Source organism: Orcinus orca, chromosome 12, assembly GCF_937001465.1.
Source record: "Orcinus orca chromosome 12, mOrcOrc1.1, whole genome shotgun sequence".
Lineage (NCBI taxonomy): Eukaryota > Metazoa > Chordata > Mammalia > Artiodactyla > Delphinidae > Orcinus > Orcinus orca.
In genome coordinates this window covers 68,044,963-68,066,178 of record NC_064570.1, presented here as the reverse complement: position 1 = coordinate 68,066,178, position 21,216 = coordinate 68,044,963, and the positions used below count along the sequence as shown (strand labels likewise).

The following is a 21,216-nucleotide window of genomic DNA, read 5'->3' as shown; positions in this document are numbered from 1 at the left end:
TTATGCATATTTTTGGTTTCTATTTCACTTGTTAGGATCATATGTGATTACTTTGTTGTGTTGTCTTGGAAGAAGACAGTCTCTGTGAATGTTTCTTTTGTAAGCCTTTTTGTTTTGCTTTCTTCTAGTCTTTGTTGATATATTTGCAGGTTTGAGTGTTTGAATATTTTTTGAAGCTGTTTTATACTGGTAGTATCTGTTTAGAACTTGAGAACTTATTATTCGGAAGATCTTTGTATTAGCCATGGATTGGCCAGTTTCTCCTTCTAGCCTGTTCTCAATCAGATGTTTATATAATCAGTACTTAACCAGAAGTTGTTGCCTTTCTGCATGATGAAGCAGAACACTCATTGCCCTGCAGGATGATTGCTTTTAAATGGTTGCTAAATGATTCTCTTTCTGTCTTAGTTAAGGAAACTTTTTTTAAAAATAACAACCTATAAAGCTTTCAACACATGAAGTATCACAGTCTGTTTTGAACCATTTACGCAAAAGTGATATAATCACTTAATCAAGTTGGTTAAAGATAATAGCTTTTTCAGCATTAATGAAACGTGTCTTAGACGCGTTTGTTTTTCCTTTCTCTTTAAAGTAGTCCAGCATGCTGGCTTTCAAACTTTTAGACTTTGGTACAGTTTGTTCTCTGTATCTGCAGGTTCCACATCCATGGATTCAACCAACCACAGATTGAAAATATTAAAAAAAAAAAAAAATTCCAAGAAGTTCTAAAAAGCAGGAAAAAAAGCATGTGAATTTGCTATGCACTGGCAACTATTTACATAGTATTTATATTGTATTTGCAATTATGTGCATAGCATTTACACTGTATTAGATATTATAAGTAATCTAGAGATGATTTAAAGTATCTGGGAGGATATGCGTAGGTTATGTGCAAATATTATACCATTTAATGTAAGGGACTTGAGCATCCTCGGATATTTGTATCTTCAGGGGTCCTGGAACCGATCCCGCATAGATACCGCGGGACAACTGTATTTACTTTTCAATTTTATTCTATTTCTTTTAAAGTAAATGCTAGATGGAATCCACCAAAATTTGAAAGCATTGTCACACTGTCTCCAGTTTCTCTCCTCTCTTCTCTCTTTAGCTGATTTGGTTTGTCCACTCCAGCAATATACTTTGATCAACGTCACCGGCAACCCTCATGTTGCTAAATGTTTTAAATGATCAATTCTGTCTTCATTTGCATTAACCTATTATCAGCATCTAATACAGTTCATCACTGTTTCCTTAATGACTTCTAGGGCCTAGATTCTCTTGGTTTTCCTCTTACCTCAGTGCATGTTCCTCCCCCTCAGTCTTTGGTAATTTCTCTTCTCCCTGACATCCTAACATTATAGTGCCCCAGGGCTTAATCAAGAGCCCACACTTTTCTCCTGAGTGCCAGACTCTTATGTCCATCTACCTGTTGACACCTCCACTTGGATATCTGATATACAGCTCATAGTTAACATGTTCAAAATTGAATGCCTGATCTTCCCCTGAAACCTAGAATCTTCCTGCAGTCTCCCTATCCTTCCAATTGTTCAAAGCCAAAAACTTGGGTTCTGCCTTCAAAATATTTCAAGAACCAAACCTCTTCTTGCCACCTTCCCTCACTGGTACCACCATTGTCCAAGGCACCGTCACCTCTCATCTGGATTATTGCCATCACCTCCTAACTGGCTTCCTTGCTTCCACATATGCTCCCTTACAGGTTTTTCTCAAAATAGCAGTCAAAATAATCCTATTAAAATATGTCAGATAATGTCACTCCTTTGCTCAAAACTCCCGTTTTCACTCAGGGTAAAACCAGCATCTATACAATGACCATACATGATCTAGCCCTTCATTCCCTCTCTCTGATTTCATTGCCTATCACTCGGTCTCGACTTCCACTTGTGTAACCTCAGCCTCCTTGTTTTTTTGCACAGGCCAGACATATACCCACCGTAGGGCCTTTGCATGCATTGTTTTCTCTCAGGAAAAGTTTTTCTCCTACGTTCTTGTATGGCTCTCTTACCTCCTTCACATGTTTGATCAAATGTCATCTCAGTGAGGCCTAATAACTATTTTAAAATTGAAACCTACCTGCACTCAAACCCTCCCCCCAACTCTGCTCAATATTTTTTCATAATACCAATTTTTAACATATATAGTAATATGAGATAGTGTTTGTTATCTCTGCACCACCCCCCAGCCCAGCTAGAATGTCAGTTTCATGAGGACAGGGTTTTTGTTTGTTTGTTTGTTTTTTTCCCCCGGTACGCGGGCCTCTCACTGTTGTGGCCTCTCCCGTTGCGGAGCACAGGCTCCGGACGTGCAGGCCCAGCGGCCATGGCTCACGGGCGCAGCCGCTCCGCGGCATGTGGGATCTTCCCGGACCGGGGCACGAACCTGTGTCCCCTGCATCGGCAGGTGGACTCTCAACCACTGCGCCACCAGGGAAGCCCAGGACAGGGTTTTCTGATTCACTGAGGTGTATCTTAAATGCCCAGAACCATGCCTGGTATTAGTAAGTATTCAGTAAATGTTTATTGAATGACTGACTGACTGAATGAATGAATGGTTTCTTGACTAATAATGGTTGAAACCCATTTTGAAAACCCAGTTTGAAAAATGCTGATCTGGTGGCTAGACTCAATCCTAATTTTCTTCTTTTTTTTGGCTGCATTCGGTCTTCGTTGCTACGCATGGGCTTTCTCTAGTTGCGGTGAGCAGGGGCTACTCTTCCTTGCGGTGTGCGGGCTTCTCATTGTGGTGGCTTCTCTTGTTGGGGAGCACGGGCTCTAGGTGTGCAGGCTCCACCAGTTGTGGCACATGGGCTCAGTAGTTGCAGCTCATGGTCTCTAGAGCGCGGGCTCAGTAGTTGTGGCGCATGGGCTTTTTTGCTCCGTGGCACGTGGGATCTTCCCGGACCAGGGCTCGAACCCGTGTCCCCTGCATTGGCAGGCAGATTCTTAACCACTGTGCCACCAGGAAAGTCCCTCAATCCTTAATTTTCTATTTGGGCTGCTATATGTAACAAACTTTGGGGAGATAAAATTAATTTTTATTTTTTAGTCATTTTTAGTTAATTTTGTTCAGTTAGGTGTGGTTTGTCCAAAGTGCTTGCTGGAGTCACTCTAACAGTAATCTAAATGAAAACATAACAGTACTTTTCTGACATTACCCCTTGTGTTATATAACTTTGAAAGCCAGTCATCCACTGTTGGCAGTTTGTACTTTCAGATTTTTTTTGCAGGCACAAACATATATTAAATCATACTATACAGTGTTCCACAATTTGCATTTTTTTTGTTTTTTGGATTTGTCTGATTGGTTTTTGTCATGGTAGTTTATTTGTTTTGCTCCTAATATTCTACCATGGACATTGTGTCTTGAGATGCACTATAAGATCATCGGTAAGAGCACGGATGCCCAGCCAGACTGGGTTCAAATCCCAGCTTTGCCAACCAGACTCTGGGCAAGTTACTTGAGTCTTCTGTGCCTCTGTTTTCTCATCTCTTAACATGGGAATAATAATAGTATCTCATCATACAGTGTTGTGGAGATAAAATGACGCCTGGTATACATACCTGTGCGTAGAAATATTAGCTGTCATCACTTGTATTACTTCATTATTTATCCCCACTATGTAGTATCCCTTGTTTTGAAAGTGTAACACTTTAATTAGTCCCTTGTTTGATACATGTTTAGGTTGTTTCTAATTCTCTATTGTTACAAACAGTAATCACTGAGGGTGAGTTTGTGTTTGCACTTTAGTATATTTATTTCCACAAAATAAGTACATAGACTTTCTGAGTCTAAAATATAAACACTATTGTACACTTGCACCAACAATGTATCAGTATTTATTTCCCTGTACTCTTGCTGATGCTGGATGTTACCAGACTTAAATAGTTTTCTTTTTTTCTTCTAGTTGTTCATGATTGATGGACTGGTTCTTTCCCCTCCCCAACATTTTTATTCTTTCTGAAATATATTGAGGTAATGATCTGTTTTTTTCAAACTAGTTATTTCCAGTACTCCCCATCTCTTCCCCACTGATTTGAAGTGGTACCTTTGTGTCATGTACCAAATTCTCATATATACCTTGATCTCTTTCTAGATTCTTATTTCCTTCTATCGTCCTGTCTATTCCTATACAAAGTACCATCTGATTTTAATCAGTGTAGCGTATACCTTTTGATATATTAATAGCCCCACTCACTACATACACTCAAGTATACACACTTTGTTCCTGTTTTAGGAACAATTATTTTTCCAGATTAATTTCAGAGTGATTTTTTTTGGCTTTTAAAAAATGCCCACTGGAATTTTGTTTCAAAAAGTATTAAATTTTGGATTAATTTGGAGTGAATTTATATCTTTACAGTATTGAGAGTTAGAACTTAAAATGTCTATTCAGGGCTTTCATTTTTTTGCTATGTCTTACACGTTTGTCATAATATTCTATAGTTTTTGTTTGTTTGTTTTGCGGTACGCGGGCCTCTCACTGTTGTGGCCTCTCCCGTTGCGGAGCACAGGCTCCGGATGCGCAGGCTCAGCGGCCATGGCTCACAGGCCCAGCCGCTCCGAGGCATGTGGGATCTTCCTGGACTGGGGCACGAACCCGTGTCCCCTGCATCGGCAGTGCATTGGCAGGCGGACTCTCAACTGCTGCGCCACCAGGGAAGCCCTATTCTATAGTTTTTGTTGCCATTTTGAACATGCTCTTTTTTCCATAGTTTAATGTTAAGACATTGATTACATGTAACTGTAAGGTATTGACGTGTGTGTACATATACACACACATATGTATTTGCCTTATATGCACCCACCCTTTTTACTCTCTTTAATACTTCTGTAGCTTTCTTAGACTTTCTAACCTTACCGTTGTACCCTGTGCAAATAATAAATTTCATCTTCCTTTCTGATGTTTGTACCACTTGCTTCATTTTTATTGTTGTAGAATAGATTCTAGAATGATGCTGAATAATAGTGATGATAGCAGGCATCTTTGTTAGTTCTTTGTGTAAATATATATAATTTAATTGAAAATTTTCAATTAATGACTTTATTGGGTTCACATTATTTGCTCTAATCAACCTTACTTCAAGTCTTGTTTTATATTAAACCTGAGAGTACTTGGGAACGTATAAGGTCTTTTGTTACTCTGGAAACAATAAGAACATAGTCTTTGGCTAAGAATAAAAAGAGTAATAACTGTCTGAATCCCTGGAAGTTTATACCTGAGATGAAAGAGCTACCCCTTCCAATCAAATGCCACGTTAAAAATTATGACTGGTAAAGTTAGATTTCAAAATTATGTGACATAATGCCATTTTTTATTGCATCCTGAAAATGAATAATAGGCTGGGCTTTGCCCTCCTCAATATTCAGTTCTGTAAGCTGCAAAGAGATGTGAGGTGTGGCTGCCTGTGGCCTGGGGAGCTAGTCCTCAGGGTGCTGCTCTTGCAGGTTAGACCTCCTCTAGCGTTTCCTCAGCCTCTGCCCTTACAGCAAGCCAGTGCCCGGGATTCCTTGGAGCCTGGAAAGCTGATCTAGTCTGAGTAGGGCTTAAGTTCACGTATGACAGATTGTTCAGCCGTATCTGACTTCGAGTTAACTCTCTTCTCTTAATAGTTTGACTCCATCTGGGCAATAGAAAGCCAGAAATTTAAAATAATCTCAAATGTAATCAAGAATTAAATGTGTTGGCTTCGTTGTCTTTGACATGTTTGTTAGCTGCCCTTCATTCACAGATAAAGATTACACTTTGGATAATTATTTCACTGTTGTAGAAAGAGGAAGAGAAGATTTTATATTCTTAAAACTAGGGAAAAGTTTACTTTTTTGTCCACCCCTGCCAGTTTCTGTATTTATTGGTTGTGTGACTGTTTTGTTCGTTTGCTTTTGTTCTGGGTCTTTTTTTTTTGTTTTTGGTTTGGGTTTAAATTTTAGTTGAAGTAACCAGCTTAATTTTGAGGTAATCATAGTCTACTTAGCTTCATTTTTTTCTCTAACTTAGTAATAATAGTATTTTCCCCAAATTTTTTACTATGAAAAATGTCAAACATAAGATAGTTTTCTTACAGAATGACCCATATTCTGGGTTTGGCCGATTGTTTTCTTTCATGATTAATGTAAGAACTTTTAATCATTGTACTTTCATCTGTTACTGAATATGATCTTAGGGGAGAGATCCTATAAGCAATGACCCTGAAAACAGGATCTTAATTTTAGACTATCTGTGTTCATTTTCCATGTCTAACAAAGATTTCCTCTGTGGCCTTGAAGAAATTACAGAATCATTCTACCTATGCTATATAGAACAAGCAGAATTGCCTACTAGTTTTAAAGTTCAGTGGATTTACTGATTGGTGTTAACAAAGCCCATAGAAGATATAAAGCCTAGCTAAAATAATAAAGAAATCACTGATAATACTTTTTTGGTCATTTCAAACAGGTTTCATTTAGCATGAGTGTTACATCCTCAGCAGACGTTTCTTGTCTCTTATTTATGTTTAGATCTGAAGGAAAGGGAAACTAACCTTAAATGCCTGCTGTGTGGTAAAAGCACTGTGCTCATTCAAATGCATCTTCTTACTGAATTCTTAAGCTTCCATCTGCCTTGTGAAATAGGTGAGTTCCTATTTCCATTTCACAGGCAAGGAAGCCAAAGATCAAAGATGTTTGGTAAAGTGTTCTATGTTACAAACATAGTAAGTGCCAGAACCAGGCTATGAACCCAGATTGTAAACTTTCCAAGTTGAGCTTTATCATGAGAACTCTTCTGAATACTTCTGAATATCACATACATTGAAGAAAGTCCCCCCCCAAAAAGTTGGTAGCTACCAATGAAGCATTTTATACCATCTTCTTCTGACCAGAAACATTTAAAATGTAGACAGTGTTTTTTAAGTACATGAATTTTCCAGTTATATTACATCTCCTGTCACTGATTCTGTTCTAGGATGTTGGCAAAGGATGAACTGATGGCCATGCTTCAGAAATGTTTCAAGGTTTTTAAGTCCTCTTCTGAAAAGCAGCTTGGCAACACAGCAAAGAGAATAGAGGAGTTCCTGGCCCAGTTTCAGAGCCTCGATGGTGAGAATATAATATCTGGCCAATTCTACTGGCTATGACAGTCATTTAACTATAAAATAACATGGAAAACCCCACGTTCTGATGTGTTGAGAGATGAAGAGGTAACGTAGTTTGTGATCAGTCAGTATACCAAGCCTCAGAATAGCACAACGTGACAACTAAGCCAAATGGTTCTCTTCCAGATTTGGTTTAAACAATGAAAGCTATCAGATGGGCAGGAAAGAAATTTCTTTCTCCAGATGGACAGTTTTGAGGACTTACCTTAGGGGAGAAAACAAAAAAGGGCAGCAAAAAGAAATCAAAAAGATTGGAGAGAGTAGCAGGGCATCATAATTAAGGACTCCTTTTAGATGTTTTTCTTAAGCATTTCATCAAGTTCTTTATAGATTTCAAAAACACTGCATAAATTATTTGTAAGCCTGAAAATTAATAGCTGTGAACTGCTTTCACAGCAGCGAGGCTCATTGGCATGCTGATTACCAAAATATGCATGAGGTTTGCTTCAATCAGGTTTACAAAGCTTGAATCTTTCAGTCCTCAATGAACTGCGGCAGCCTGGCATTCCTCAGTGTTGGAGGAGGGCACAGTTTCCTTTACCTTGCGTGACCTGCGCAGGATTCGCTGTTTGCCGAACGCTGGGATGCCTGCCTGTGCACAGGCAGCCTGTTCAGCGCTCCGATGCTCCAGGACTTCTTTGTTCTGAGGGGGCTCAGTGGGTTGATACTGATGTTTAACTTTTCATGGGCTCTTCCCTTGCTCTGTTTCTAGCACCAAAGTATAGTACTCCTTCAGTGAAACAAGCAAAATGACTGTGCACTTCTTATTTTCCCCTATTGAGGGAAATTTTTAATGGGGTCTGGGGAAAAGAGGCAACTTGGTGTATAAGCGCACGGATCGAACCAAGGCATGGTGAAAGCATTGCACTTGGAATGTCCCTATCAATCCTTTCTGTGTTTGGCAAGTGTCCCTTTGTCTTTAAATCCTTTAGATTTAGGAAACGTCTTTTGCTGAATCCCTCCCTCTCTCTCCATAGCTGCAGCGCTAGGCCCCATGAGTGCTGAGCCAGTGCAAGATGAAAGAGCCAGCCTACTTGACTGGAGGGGCATGAGCGTGAGGAAGTGCCACCCCATGGTACCAGGGGCTCCCTCCAGATCACGCGCAGGCATTATTGCTCTGCAGTGCATTTGCAGGACAAGTGAGCCGAACCATTTTCAAATCATAAAAATTTTAAAGGGCTGGAAATTGGTATCATAGAGATTATTGAGTCCAGCTGCAACAGAAACTAAAGCCCAGGAAGAGGAAGGAGCTTGCTTGAGATCTCCTAGCTAGCTAGGGTAGTACCGAGCCTGGAGCCCACCTCTTTCTTAATCACCAGCTTATTGTTTTTTTTCCTCACGGATTCACAGTCGCCACCTAGTTAGGGTCACTGGGACAGTGAGGGGCTGCCCTTAAGGATATAAACAGGGTAAAAGACTTAGAAGAATATAAGATAAATTAGGTAAATTTCAGTCTTTTACAAAATCAGACTCAGGGATTTTTGTAAAATGAAACTGCAGATATTATAATAATTTTAATTAGAGTTCATGTAACATAAGCTAGTGAACAAATCCCGTGATGTGCTAATATTAAATAAAGGAACACAGCTTTTAGAAATGGGAAGGTTGGTAATTAAGATGATTAACTGTCGGAAGAATAAAGAATTTTGTAAGTTGAAGCAAAACGAGTGTCTTGAATAAATGTACTTTTCTGTTTTCAAAAGTGGCACATTATTAATAATAAAGTGAAATTAACCCCACCCTCCCATATTGGACAGGCGTACAGTTTGACTGTATGCTATCTCTAGTTCCTTGACAGTTATCACACATTACAGTTTAGGTTTAAAATTACATTTGGAGAGTTAAGTAGGTCAGAGTGTCATATCAGATTTATTTTTAAGGCTCTGCTACATGTTAATGAAATGGGACAGAGAATTTATTAGATATTTTAACCTTAAAGCATATCTTTCTTGAACCAAGATTTATCAATAGCTAAAAAGAAATTTATTCTTCGAGAACAAGGCAGATTCTCCGGCTGCATCTTCCTGTCTTAGGTTTGGCCAAATAAGCCATGTGAGTGTGAGGTTCCTAAAACGTGCCCTGCACCAGGGAGAGGCTGTTAGAACCTCATGTTCTCTGGAAACACAACTACACCTTTTACCAGATACCGTTTTCTGTTTCCTTTGCTAAAGAACCATGATGCAGTTTGTATTTCAGTAGATTATTTCAAAACTTATGCACTACCGACTTCAGACTTAAATAGCATGTCAAATATAGAGAATGGGAAGATCCAGGCCAAGTTTTCCAGGGTGTAGGTTTGTATTGTTTACATCAATCATGGCATAATCAAAGGACCATAATTTAAATTTGTTTGTTTTTTAAAAGCTATTTATAACAGCACAAAGATTTGGAGATTTTTTTTCCTATTGGTTTGAGGGGATTTGTTTGTATTTTGTTTTGTTCTCACTGTTGGTCACATCTTTAAAATTCAGTAGCTGGTTTCTTTGAAGACCTCTCTGCAGCATAACTTATGTAATATTTATTGACCTTCAGCTTCTGGAAGAAATCATTTATGTGATGGAACCTTGATCCCCTGCCACATTAAAAAAAAAAATGGATGAAACTTTATTTCCCTTGGAGTAGTAGAAATGTTTGTTCTCTTAAATGGATTTACCCAAGCTGCTGTATGTTGGTTTTGTATTAAAAGCAGAAGCCAAAGAAGAAGAAGAAGATACTTCTGAGTCACAGTCAAAGGGACTTCAGAAGACAGACCTCTATCATCTTCAGAAGGTCAGAGCACTTTCTTATCCTTCCAGCCACATCCCCTGATGTTCCCGTGTGCTCTAGATTAGCTCTGCCTGGATGTTTTTGTTTTCATTTTTAAACCACAACTAGGAACAAAGCAGACTTTGTAACTCACTTATAAATTGAACATCCTGTTTATTCCACTGCTATCCTCATTCTCCATGTAGAAGTTGGCGGAAACTGTTCCGATAGCCTCAGAGAGAGAGAATTAACTAGTAATAAGGGAAAATGGGAACCTGGTTGCAAAAAGGAATCTGATTATTTATCTGATGTATTTGTTTTTCAGTTTGATCAAATTGAGAGGTTCAGAAGAGACTCTTTAGTTTTAGATATTTTTCTTGATTTTTTAAAGAAATGCATATTGAGTATAGAGCAGAAATTGAGCCACAGTGTGTCTAGTGTAGCCTTTTTCAGATAGTTCTAACTTTAGGATCTTGGTTGTCAAAGTAAAGAACCTTCTGTAAACCATGATACCAAGTTATGAGGAACGTAGAATAAAATATCAATCTAAGCAAACCAAAGCATATGAAATCTATTCTGTTAGCATGGCAAAGAGCAAGCGTTTTGTCTTCTTCTTGGAAGTCCTTTTCTCAAATGAATTAGTGGCTTGTGGCTCGTGGGCGCTCTGCCCTATAACTTAGTAGCGACGTAAGCTGCCCTTCTCCTCTTTCTCTGAAAAGTCACTTTATATTTTTTGAAGCAAAATACCTAGGAGGAGAGATTCTTCCCAGTCTTGAAAAATAAAAGATAAACACAACCCCTATTGATCTGGTTCTTTTTCTGTACACTCTGTCGTATGGAAATGGCATCAGCTGCCTCTGCCTGAGCAACAGAGCTGCCCTCTGAGGGGCTTTCTGTCTCAGAATCACCAGAAACAGAACAAGGTGTGTTCTTTCATCCATAGTCATTATTGGAAATGAAGGAGTTAAGAAGAGCAAGTAAGAGGCAGACCAAGTTTGAAGTCCTCAGAGAACAGCTTGTGAGCTTCATCGACAGTCTGGCGCGGTGAGTCTGTTGTTGCTTTTCAGAGCTAAAAATCAGGCTATTTGCCCAAATAACACTGGTGTGATAACTGTCCGCAGCCAGTCCGGGACACTTCTGGGTTAGGCTTTTTGCTCCTCGAGGCCCTCCGTCCAGCGCAGACTTGTAATTTTATTCCTTTCCCATCCTTATTAAGGTCACTCAGCAGATGGCTTAGTTCATTCTTTTACTGCCAGTTCAAGAACACAGGTTTAAATTTGATGTAGTTCATTAGGCCTGGGCGGGGGTGAGGATGGAAACCGAACAGGAAACAGAAAAGTGAGTGTTTTCCCCCTAGTAGCAGAGTGTTTGCCTTACACTTAATCCTTGCTCTGTCTTTGCTCAGAGTATGTTGGATCTGGGCCAAACCCAGAAAACAGCCCAGCCCAGCTGTAATACCCTATTTTATCCTGAGTAAAGGGTTTCTAATTCTGAGGGATACCAGTGTAACTCTGGATCATGTCAGCACAGACGCATGGTGAGCAGGGTACTCAGAGTCAGTTTAGAAGTCCACCAGTCCTACCTGTATTTTAAGGTGATTCCTTTTTTGGGAAACCCAGATCATTCTGATACTTGGATTTCCCAAAAGCCAGCTCTGTGTAGCTCTTTAAAATCATACATCTCACCTGCAGGTGGGACATGCCATATAGGAAAAAAATGAGAGGTCTGAAAAATAAAATGATTTAATAGTTAAATAGGGAAAAAACTGTTCTTTGTCATTGCTTATTCTGTTTTTTAATGGCAATTCAAACTCAGCAGCAGGCTAGGCACTGACTAGAATCAAGTACTAAAAAAAAAAGCAGCTCAGTTATTGAAGACAAAGAGTGGTTTTCTGATAAATTGCCTGTCCTTCTTGAAAGTGAAGAGTTCCATTTTCCAGGACAGTTTTGGGGCAGAGTCATTGTTCCTGGGCACTGGGGAGAAATTACTAATATCAGGACAGAGGTCGAAACGATCAACCAAGTATGACAAAAGGAAGGTTAAAGTGAGAGAAATGGGTCACATAAAAGTGACACAGTGCAATTCTAAAGTGACCTACTGGCTAGAAATGACCTTGGAAAACTCATAGAATTAACCTTGCCATACTGGGCCTTCCTGTTCTTGTAGTTTCTAGCCCCAAGTTTCTGGTTTTTCCCTTTTACCAAGTTGAGACCATTGTAGTTGCTAAAAATGATTTTACAGTATAATTTGGCATAATTTATAGGTCAAATGTCATGTTCCTTTCTGCATTCCCACAAATCCCAAATTGTAGGGTTGGAAGCCAACCAACCATTCCCCTTTTATGATCTTTGACCTAATATGCCTGACTTTTCACCTTCCTGAGCAGTTATTGAAATAAAGCTGGGCATGATTGAAATGTGTTGTATTGTGAAATCACAACAATTTCCATACTAGGATTTACTATCTTTACCAAGCTTGAGTGTCCCAGCAGGGAAGAGATGAGGACTGTAGTATGTTAGAGCTAAATGGGACCTGAGGACTCATGTGGCAGCTAAAGCCCAGAGAGAGGCTGTGACTTTTGGAAAGTCACATAGTTAGTCCCAGTCTGCTGACATCTTTCAGAAGGCCCGCTCTCTTTCCCCACACAGTCCCCAAAGACCACACCACAGATGTTTGAACAGAGCTTGGAGTTCTGGAGAAAAGTGGCCCTTGAAAGATCACTATAAGCAACAGACTCCAGGAAGTAGAGTTCCCCATACACCATGAGCAGCTCTTGCTGAAACTACTGAGAAATGAGAATAAGTTGCTGCTTTCTAAGTTACTGTTTTCACCAAAGTACAAGCTTCAACCTTGTAGCCCTTGTGGATACTAAGTGGTCCTACCAGCTCCCCCCAGACCACCGCCTCTTTTGCTTGTGGACTCTGCTCTGAGTCTAAAATGAGCGTCATGCTGAGCTCCAGTGCCAGACTCACTGCTGATGTCCGTGCCAGTCTCCAAATTTGGAGTTGGATAAAAATTCTAATATATGATGATGTTTTGTCAGTATTTTTCAACTAACATAGCCCAGTGGAAACAAAATACAGGCAAGTATTTAGACTCTGGAGGTTCTTTGAGGATATCTAAAAAGGCCTTTTGCCTTGAGAATTATCTGAATCTCTAAAAATTAAATAAAGATGTTGAAAAGGGAGAGGAGGACAAATATGAGACAAAATTTTTTCTGAAATTGACTCTTATCTGGTTGCCTTGTTAGATTTCCAGTTCTTATTACAGAGCAAGGACTCCAACGTGAACTTTTAATGACCATTATGTATAATGATTGGGGAGAAAACAGCCTGAGGTTGGGATAGGAAAAGTTTATGGTCAGAAATTACAAATGGGTAGCCAGCCATCCAGGGAGGCAGCTCGCATCACAGAAACCATTCCTGAGACTACAGCTAAATAGCTTAATCTCGAGTCAGATGTTAGCAGTACTTGAGGTATAGAATGCTGGTTCTTAGGGCCAAGTCAGAATCCTAATGCTTTTTGCACATGGGTTTTATTCCAATGACTCTGAAGAAGGAGCAGCATCTGGAAGCTAAATGAGCAGGGGGCCAGGAGCTCTTGAGACGGGCAGGACGGAGATGGTGGGGAGGGAGGGACATGGGTCATACCCTCTCTGCGTCCTCTCTTCCTCAGAGCCAGACCACACGGGAGGAGCAGGTGTGGTGGGATTTTTCTAGGCCCTGCTATCCTCTCCAGGAGGGAAGAAAGCCAGGACACCAGGAAGAAGAGTAATTTCCCCAGTGGCTGGGCTGAGGGAGCTGCTTGGTTCTGCCTGCACCGGTGGGAAAGGGAGCTGATACAAATCTGTCATGTGACCAAAATACTTTAGGCCCGGGACTAACTAAGCCCCAGAAATCTTTATGAAGGCATGTGAGTTAACTGCTTTAATCAAGTTAGTGACTTATTACTCTGTCTTTGGGTTATCGGTGCCACAGCTTCTCCCTTCCAGTTTGCTACCCTCTAGGCCACCCAGGAACCATGTACTGTCACAGCTCATACCAGCTGATAGGCTCATTACATATTCAGATGAAATTTTTAATGGTTTATCTTTTAAGTTCAGATTTCATTAAAATTGGTTTATTGTCTAGCTCATAAATAAGACAGAAGAATCCCAAGTTACAGTGGTATTCTTTTAATAATTGAAATTTTAATGATAAATGATTTCCTTGTTTTTAATACTCTGAAGCTAAAATTTAGCCTTTTCTGCCTATAAAGTAAGGAGGAAGTCTAACACATAAAAAACTTTACCTGTATTACTTCTATGAGAGACATCTCTGTGATCAAAAAAGAATTTCCTAAACTCTTAATTCCAGGTCTGAGGCCGTGTTTAACACTGCCAGGAGTTAAATGTGTGCTATGAGAAGGAATATGGATATCTCTTGTTTCCTAAATAATTTAAGAAAGTATTCATTTATACTTTAAGAAATTCTACCTTAAAGATTTTGAGCAAAGTGGGAAGCAGCTGCATAGCACAGGGAGATCAGCTCGGTGCTTTGTGACCACCTAGAGGGGTGGGATAGGGAGGGTGCGAGGGAGACGCAAGAGGGAGGGGATATGGGGATATATGTATACGTATAACTGATTCACTTTGTTATACAGCAGAAACTGACACACCATTGTAAAGCAATTATACTCCAATAAAGACATTAGACAAAAGAAAAGATTTTGAGCAGAAATGTAATTTATATACATTTGTTCCTAGAAGTTTAAATCAGAACTAAAATATAGTTTCTCGTACACCAGAGAGTCAAAGTTTTAAACAATATTACACGGAGAGGTGGCATTCTGAGTGCAGCTGCACTGGATTTGATATTTGGTTGGTTTTGGCTATTGTTGATTTTGCTTTTTCGGTAAGTTGCTCAGCCCTCTACAGAGGACTGACAAAAGTGGTTTATTGAAAATAGACCTGTGCTTATCTAAAAGCTGATACCTCACTTTGGTGGTTTCAGAGAATACCTCCTGCTTCCAGAGACACAGCCTCTGCATGAGGTGCTGTACTTCAGTGCTGCCCACACCCTTCGCCAGCACCTGAACGCTGCCCCGCGGATCGCCCTCCATACCGCACTCAACAACCCATATTATTACCTCAAGGTAAGAAGCAGTCATTTCTCTGACAATTTAGTTCAGACTCCAGGCTTTATGTATCACAAAAATATTGTAAATTTGCAGTTCTAATGAGCAGGGAACTGGCAGCTCAGGGTTGCACCTCTTTCAGATATTTTTAAAAATTCTTGAGATTTTTAGAGGGCTTTTTCTAAGCCAATGAACTAACACTGCCAACTTTTGATCATGCGTAATTGTCTTCTCCTTCATGTGATAAAACCAGATCATAGGCACTAAGACTTGAGTATAATGCTACTACTCTTGAAAATAAAGGAAAGGTTTCTTACAGACATAACAGCAGATAATAGGTCAAACCATATGGCCCAGTGAAATTACTTAAAAGAGCCAAATGATTGTTTCTGATGCAAAAAAAAAAAAGGAATTTCATCTTGGATTTTAAACCAAAGAAAGATCTGCTCTGAGAGTATCTCCAGAGCTGAGTATAGAGGACAGCCAGCAATATGCCAGGGATAAAACTGCTAAACTCCAGACACATTTGCCAGTTCCAAGTTGTTCTTTGAACGGAGAGTTCAAGACAGTTGAGTATTTTTAAAACTAACTTTCCTATGACCAGGTAATATCATTTTAAACAGCTCAGTAAGCTATATTTCGGTTATATACACACACACAAAGTAATTTCCTGATAATTTGCTAAGTTAATATTAAATTGTTAATTTGTTAATAAGTTATCAACTCAGTTAAACACCTAGAAATCTTGCAACAGAGGATACTTAAGAAGTGACTCCATAAAACCTATGAAGAGAGTTCCGAGGTATTGGTTTCCTGTCCAGAATGGCACACAAACATGCTAATAAGCCTTACAAGAGAGTACTGAGTAGGAAGATGTAAATCAGTGGTTTTTCAATGACGGTGGTAGTGGGGTAATTGAATAATTTCATATTTAAGGCACAAAATATCAATTATTTTTATTATATAAACCACAAATTAAAACTCTACATAATCTGTCTTTTCGGCTAGTAGTAAGTCACGGAAGAGAACTGGTGCAATTTCAGCAGTTTTGGGAAGGATATAATTCCCATGTGTATGTTTGAGAGAGATTTTGTTTCTTAATAAGAACCATCATTTTCACATAGGTTGAAAAAACATTGATGGTTTTGTAGAGGTTAGGATCTGCAGTGTTGACAGCAGTCTTCTTTGAGAGATAACTTATATCCCTGGTAGTGGTGTGTTGGTATTTATTAATACAGTATAGTAATTGCTAGAATTCATGTAATTACAAATGTTGGAAGTGGCATTTTATTGAAAATCCACAAAATTCCATAAACTTTTATGGAAACCAGAAATGCATTAGAGTCTCAATAATGAATAATGTATGATTAAAATGAAAAAAATTAATAATTTATGATGAGAATGAAGAATATGCTTGTCTTCTCTGATCCTGGCTGTATTCATCTAGAGGGATTTTGACCAAGACCTCATCCTAAACAACCAGCTAACTATTGGAGAGTAGGTGCAACTCACAAAATAAAGGAAACCAAAGACTACACTTATTGGCTTACTAAATTCAGGTTAGCAGGTTAATTAATGTCTGATTTTGTTCCTCATCATTTCTGAAAGGTAGTTATCTTAGTTTACTGTTATTTTTAGAATGAAGCACTGAGAAGTGAAGAAGGTTGTATTCCAAATGTCGCCCCAGACATCTGCATAGCATATAAACTGCACCTGGAGTGCAGCAGGCTAATCAACCTTGTGGACTGGTCGGAGGTAGGTCAGGGGGAAAGAGCAAGCTGTCTATGTGTCTAACCATCCATGACAACTTTCCTGGAATGTTTTTATGCTTTTGGTACTTTGAAACTCATCTCTTATTTTTTCAATGCCCTGTCTTTGGTTTGGAAAGCATTATAAATCACCTGGCAAGTTTCTCCAGAAAAGCAGCTCACTGCTCAACAGTCCCACACAAACCCCTGCACTCTGATCCCACACCCTCAACCGAGCCAATTCTGCATCCATGCCAGGTCAAAATAAGTACATTTTAGTATGTTTAGCAAAAGCTAAACAGTTTAGGTCAGTTCCGTTATTCCACAGAATAAAAAAGTACATTATTAACTAGCATTTCCCTTATTGCATAAAAGAAAAGATTGGAATAACTACACAAAAGTTAACTCTGTTAAAGGCCCTATTTGATACATGTCACCATTTAAAAATATGCATAATCGGCTGCTTCCAAGAAAAATAGGCATTTTCCTGGGAGATGGAGGTTGGAGTAGAGGATACGGGGCATCCTTTGCTTTTCAACTTTGAATAGTTTTGCTACCTGTTTTTCTCTGCACGTTTCTTAATTCTCTGAAATATAAGATTATTCAGAAACCATTCCATTATCTTCTAATTTTTTTTTCTTATGCAGAGAGCTCAATACTTTATTTAATAGATCTTTATTGTAGTGTAATTGCTTCACAAAACTGTGTTAGTTTCTGTTGTACAACAAAGTGAATCAGCCATATGCATACATATGTCCCCGTATCCCCTCCCTCTTGAGTCTCCCTCCCACCCTCCCTATCCCACCCCTCTAGGTGGTCACAGAGCACCAAGCTGATCTCCCTGTGCTATGCGGCTGCTTCCCACTAGCTATTTTACATTTGGTAGTGTATATATGTCCATGCCATTCTCTCACTTCCTCCCAGCTTACCCTTCCCCCTCCCTGTGTCCTCAAGTCCATTCTCTACATCTGTGACTTTATTCCTGTTCTGCCCCTAGGTTCTTCAGAACCTTTTTTTTTTTTTAAGAGTCCATATATATGCATTAGTATATGGTATTTGTTTTTCTCTTTCTGACTTACTTCACTCTGTATGACAGACTCTAGGTCCATCCACCTCACTACAAATAACTCAATTTCATTTGTTTTTATAGCTGAGTAATATTCCGTTGTATATATGTGCCACATCTTCTTTATCCATTCATCTGATGATGGACACTTAGGTTGCTTCCATGTCCTGGCTATTGTAAATAGTGCTGCAATGAACATTGTGGTACGTGACTCTTTTTGAATTATGGTTTTCTCAGGGTATATGCCCAGTAGTGGGATTGCTGGGTCGTATGGTAGTTCTGTTTTTAGTTTTTTAAGGAACCTCCATACTGCTCTCCATAGTGGCTGTTATCAATTTACATTCCCACCAGCAGTGCAAGAGGGTTCCCTTTTCTCCACACCCTCTCCAGCATTTATTGTTTCTAGATTTTTTGATGATGGCCATTCTGACTGGTGTGAGGTGATACCTCATTGTAGTTTTGATTTGCATTTCTCTAATAATTAGTGATATTGAGCATCTTTTCATGTGCCTCTTGGCCATCTGTCTGTCGTCTTTGGTGAAATGTCTATTTAGGTCTTCCACCCATTTTTTAACTGGATTGTGTGTTTTTTTGATATTGAGCTCCATGAGCTGTTTGTATATTTTGGAGATTAATCCTTTGTCCGTTGTTTCATTTGCAAGTATTTTCTCCCATTCTGAGGGTTGTCTTTTTGTCTTGTTTATGGTTTCCTTTGCTGTGCAAAAGCTTTTAAGTTTAATTAGGTCCCATTTGTTTATTTTTATTTCCATTACTCTAGGAGGTGGGTCAAAAAAGACCTTGCTGTGGTTTATGTCAAAGAGCGTTTTTCCTATATTTTCCTCTAAGAGTTTTATAGTGTCTGGTTTTACATTTAGGTCTTTAATCCCTTTGGAGTTTATTTTTGTGTATGGTGTTAGGGAGTGTTCTAATTTATTCTTTTACATGTAGCTGTCCAGTTTTCCTAGCACCACTTATTGAAGAGGCTGTCTTCAGCCTCTTGTATGTTCTTGCCTCCTTTGTCGTAAATTAGGTGACCATACGTGTGTGGGTTTACCTCTGGGCTTTCTATCCTGTACCATTGATCTATATTTCTGTTTTTGTGTACTTATTTATAGTGATCATCAGTGTAGTTTTGAGACTCTGAAATTTGGTATCAGTTTTTAAAATGTGTCAACTACCAGCAGCAGCAGTGCTTGACCTGGCTTAAATACAGAGCCTTCAAGTGCCATAAGAGATGTCTGGCAGTGGCAGAGATTTTTATCTTCTTTCATCCTCTCTCTCAAAAGGCCTTTGCAACAGTTGTGACAGCTGCTGAAAAAATGGATGCAAATTCTGTAACCTCAGAAGAAAGGAATGAAATTATCCAGTATCCTTTAAAATCAGTTCTACAGTGTCCAAGTAAGCATACAGAATAGTTTATAGTTTCTCCAGATCTACATTAGAGATTTAACCATACCATCCCAAGATAACTCGTTTCTAAATACTTATTCTGAATTTAAAATGGCCCAAATCTAAACTATTTGGTCTAAAACTTATATAAAGGTCATATTAAATGGTCATTATTGAATTCTCTATTTTTCTAAGGTTATTAATATACTTTAAGAAGTTGGCAGGGAAGCAATTTTCGTACTCTGAAAAATGAGAACCAGACAAGTGTTAACACACTTTTCCATTCGTGTCTTATTGACAGTAGAGTCTAATTACATTTAATGTTTTCAAGTGTTACACACTTTTCCATTCGTGTCTTATTGACAGTAGAGTCTAATTACATCTAATGTTTTCCAGTAAGGGTTTTAGTTTAATTTAGTAGTATGTATTCAGTTTACTAAATCATGTTTTAACATTGAGATTTTAACCCCTTTTTGTCAGAAGTACATGGTGAATTTCCTTAGCTATAGCCTCCAGTGCTCGGTTTATTAGAGCTGTTTCTGAACTAGAACTTTTAGGATTTATAAAACCTACCAAACAGAAGACTGACCATGTGGCACGGCTAACATGGGGAGGCTGCTAGAAAGCAAATGAGTGAAGCCAGAAAGACAGCATTTAGCTTAAGAGTAAAAGGAGACCAATCATATTTACACACCGGTAGAGGAAGATTGCTTGGGAAGAAGCATAATGTGTAATCCCTGTGTGATGTTTAAACAGAAAAGTAGACTGTTAATCCCTATCAGGAATGTATCAAAGCACCTTTGGAGTACTTTAGAATCCAACAAATAACATGCTAACATTGCAAGTAGAACCTCTCTCAGAGTATCACTGCAATTTTCATTCATTAAGAAATTATGAATAAATTGTTCTTGAACATACATAATGTATAAATGTAATAAATTCCTTTGTCTAGGGGTTTCTATTAATATGCATTTAATTTAATAGTACTTATTCCTGCTCCCCCAGTTTCTTGCACTGGCATTCCTCACTTTAGTAAATTATGTAATAAGATAAAGATTCTAGAGGTTTCTCCTAGTAACTACAGAGGTTCTAAAACTTCCTCCGCTGCCCCATTTCCTTTAGTCATACAACTTAAAAAGCCCCAAGTTGTTTGGCTTTATGCTTAAAGGCAGTAAATATTCTACATCAGGAAGACCCATCATGGAGTCTTAGAGCCTCTAAGGCCTTTACAAATCACATCAACCTTTTAAGACACAGATGAAATGACATCTGAATCTCTTCCATGACAAGAACCCATTAAGACAATGAAACAAGGAGACCTCAAGTTCATTATTTAATATTCTATTTCCAAGAGAATTCTGGGATGTGTCTTTAAGTATACTCACTAACATACCAAAATTACCATGCAAATATGACCAGGAGAAAAAAAGTCCAAATTCAGTGAAGACTGTTTTAGTTGCAAACCTTAGAACTGTGTACTTGCAGGTCTTTTTGTGTGTGTTTGCTTTGAGGACAAATTTAATGTATAACTAATTGTTTTTAAATTTAATATAAACTTAATATATAACTTAAACTTCATTAATTCTGGAGTGTAAAGGAGGTATTATGAGTATAAAGGGCATCTTAGCCCTCTGGCAACAGGGTGGGCCAAGATGACATTAATGGATAAATGCTCCCTTCCCCACTTCCTGCTCCAAAAACTAAAAGTGCTAGATGAAATATACTCCAAAACAAATCATCAGAATGTTGCCAGGGTTAAAAAGAAAGGTAAATCCCAAGGTACCAGAAATAATTACAAGCCAGAGCAGAAAGTGTCTAGCCCTACAAAGCTTTGAGACAGTTACCAGCGTAGCATTAGTTCAGATAGATTAGGTCTTACTGTCTTCATCTAAAAGATGCCAGGATTTCTTACTCAGTAGAATTTTAAAACATGTACATATGCACAAAGGGCTGTCAACTTGGAAAGTAAGGAATTTATGATATGTAAACGTAACCACCACCACCA

The 21,216-nt window shown here is 38.8% G+C and overlaps 1 protein-coding gene across 12 annotated transcripts in view; it reads left to right on the top strand.

Moving 5' to 3' along the window:
* Window positions 1-21,216, top strand: part of ORC3 (origin recognition complex subunit 3) — a 165,165-nt gene that overhangs the window by 40,831 nt on the left and 103,118 nt on the right. For 7 of the 12 annotated variants that reach the window (XM_012539523.3, XM_033418841.2, XM_049695479.1 and 4 more), the window contains 7 exons: window positions 6,959-7,092; window positions 9,835-9,917; window positions 10,837-10,937; window positions 14,885-15,026; window positions 16,647-16,763; window positions 19,109-19,188; window positions 19,728-20,167. In XM_012539523.3, coding sequence (XP_012394977.1) covers window positions 6,959-7,092; window positions 9,835-9,917; window positions 10,837-10,937; window positions 14,885-15,026; window positions 16,647-16,763; window positions 19,109-19,188; window positions 19,728-19,833 — 763 coding nt within the window. In that variant the 3' untranslated portion in view covers window positions 19,834-20,167. Of the gene's footprint in view, window positions 1-6,958; window positions 7,093-9,834; window positions 9,918-10,836; window positions 10,938-14,884; window positions 15,027-16,646; window positions 16,764-17,906; window positions 19,221-19,720; window positions 20,168-21,216 lie in introns of those variants that run through there. The other 5 variants (XM_004264834.3, XM_033418838.2, XR_007470604.1 and 2 more) reach the window with 5 other exon arrangements.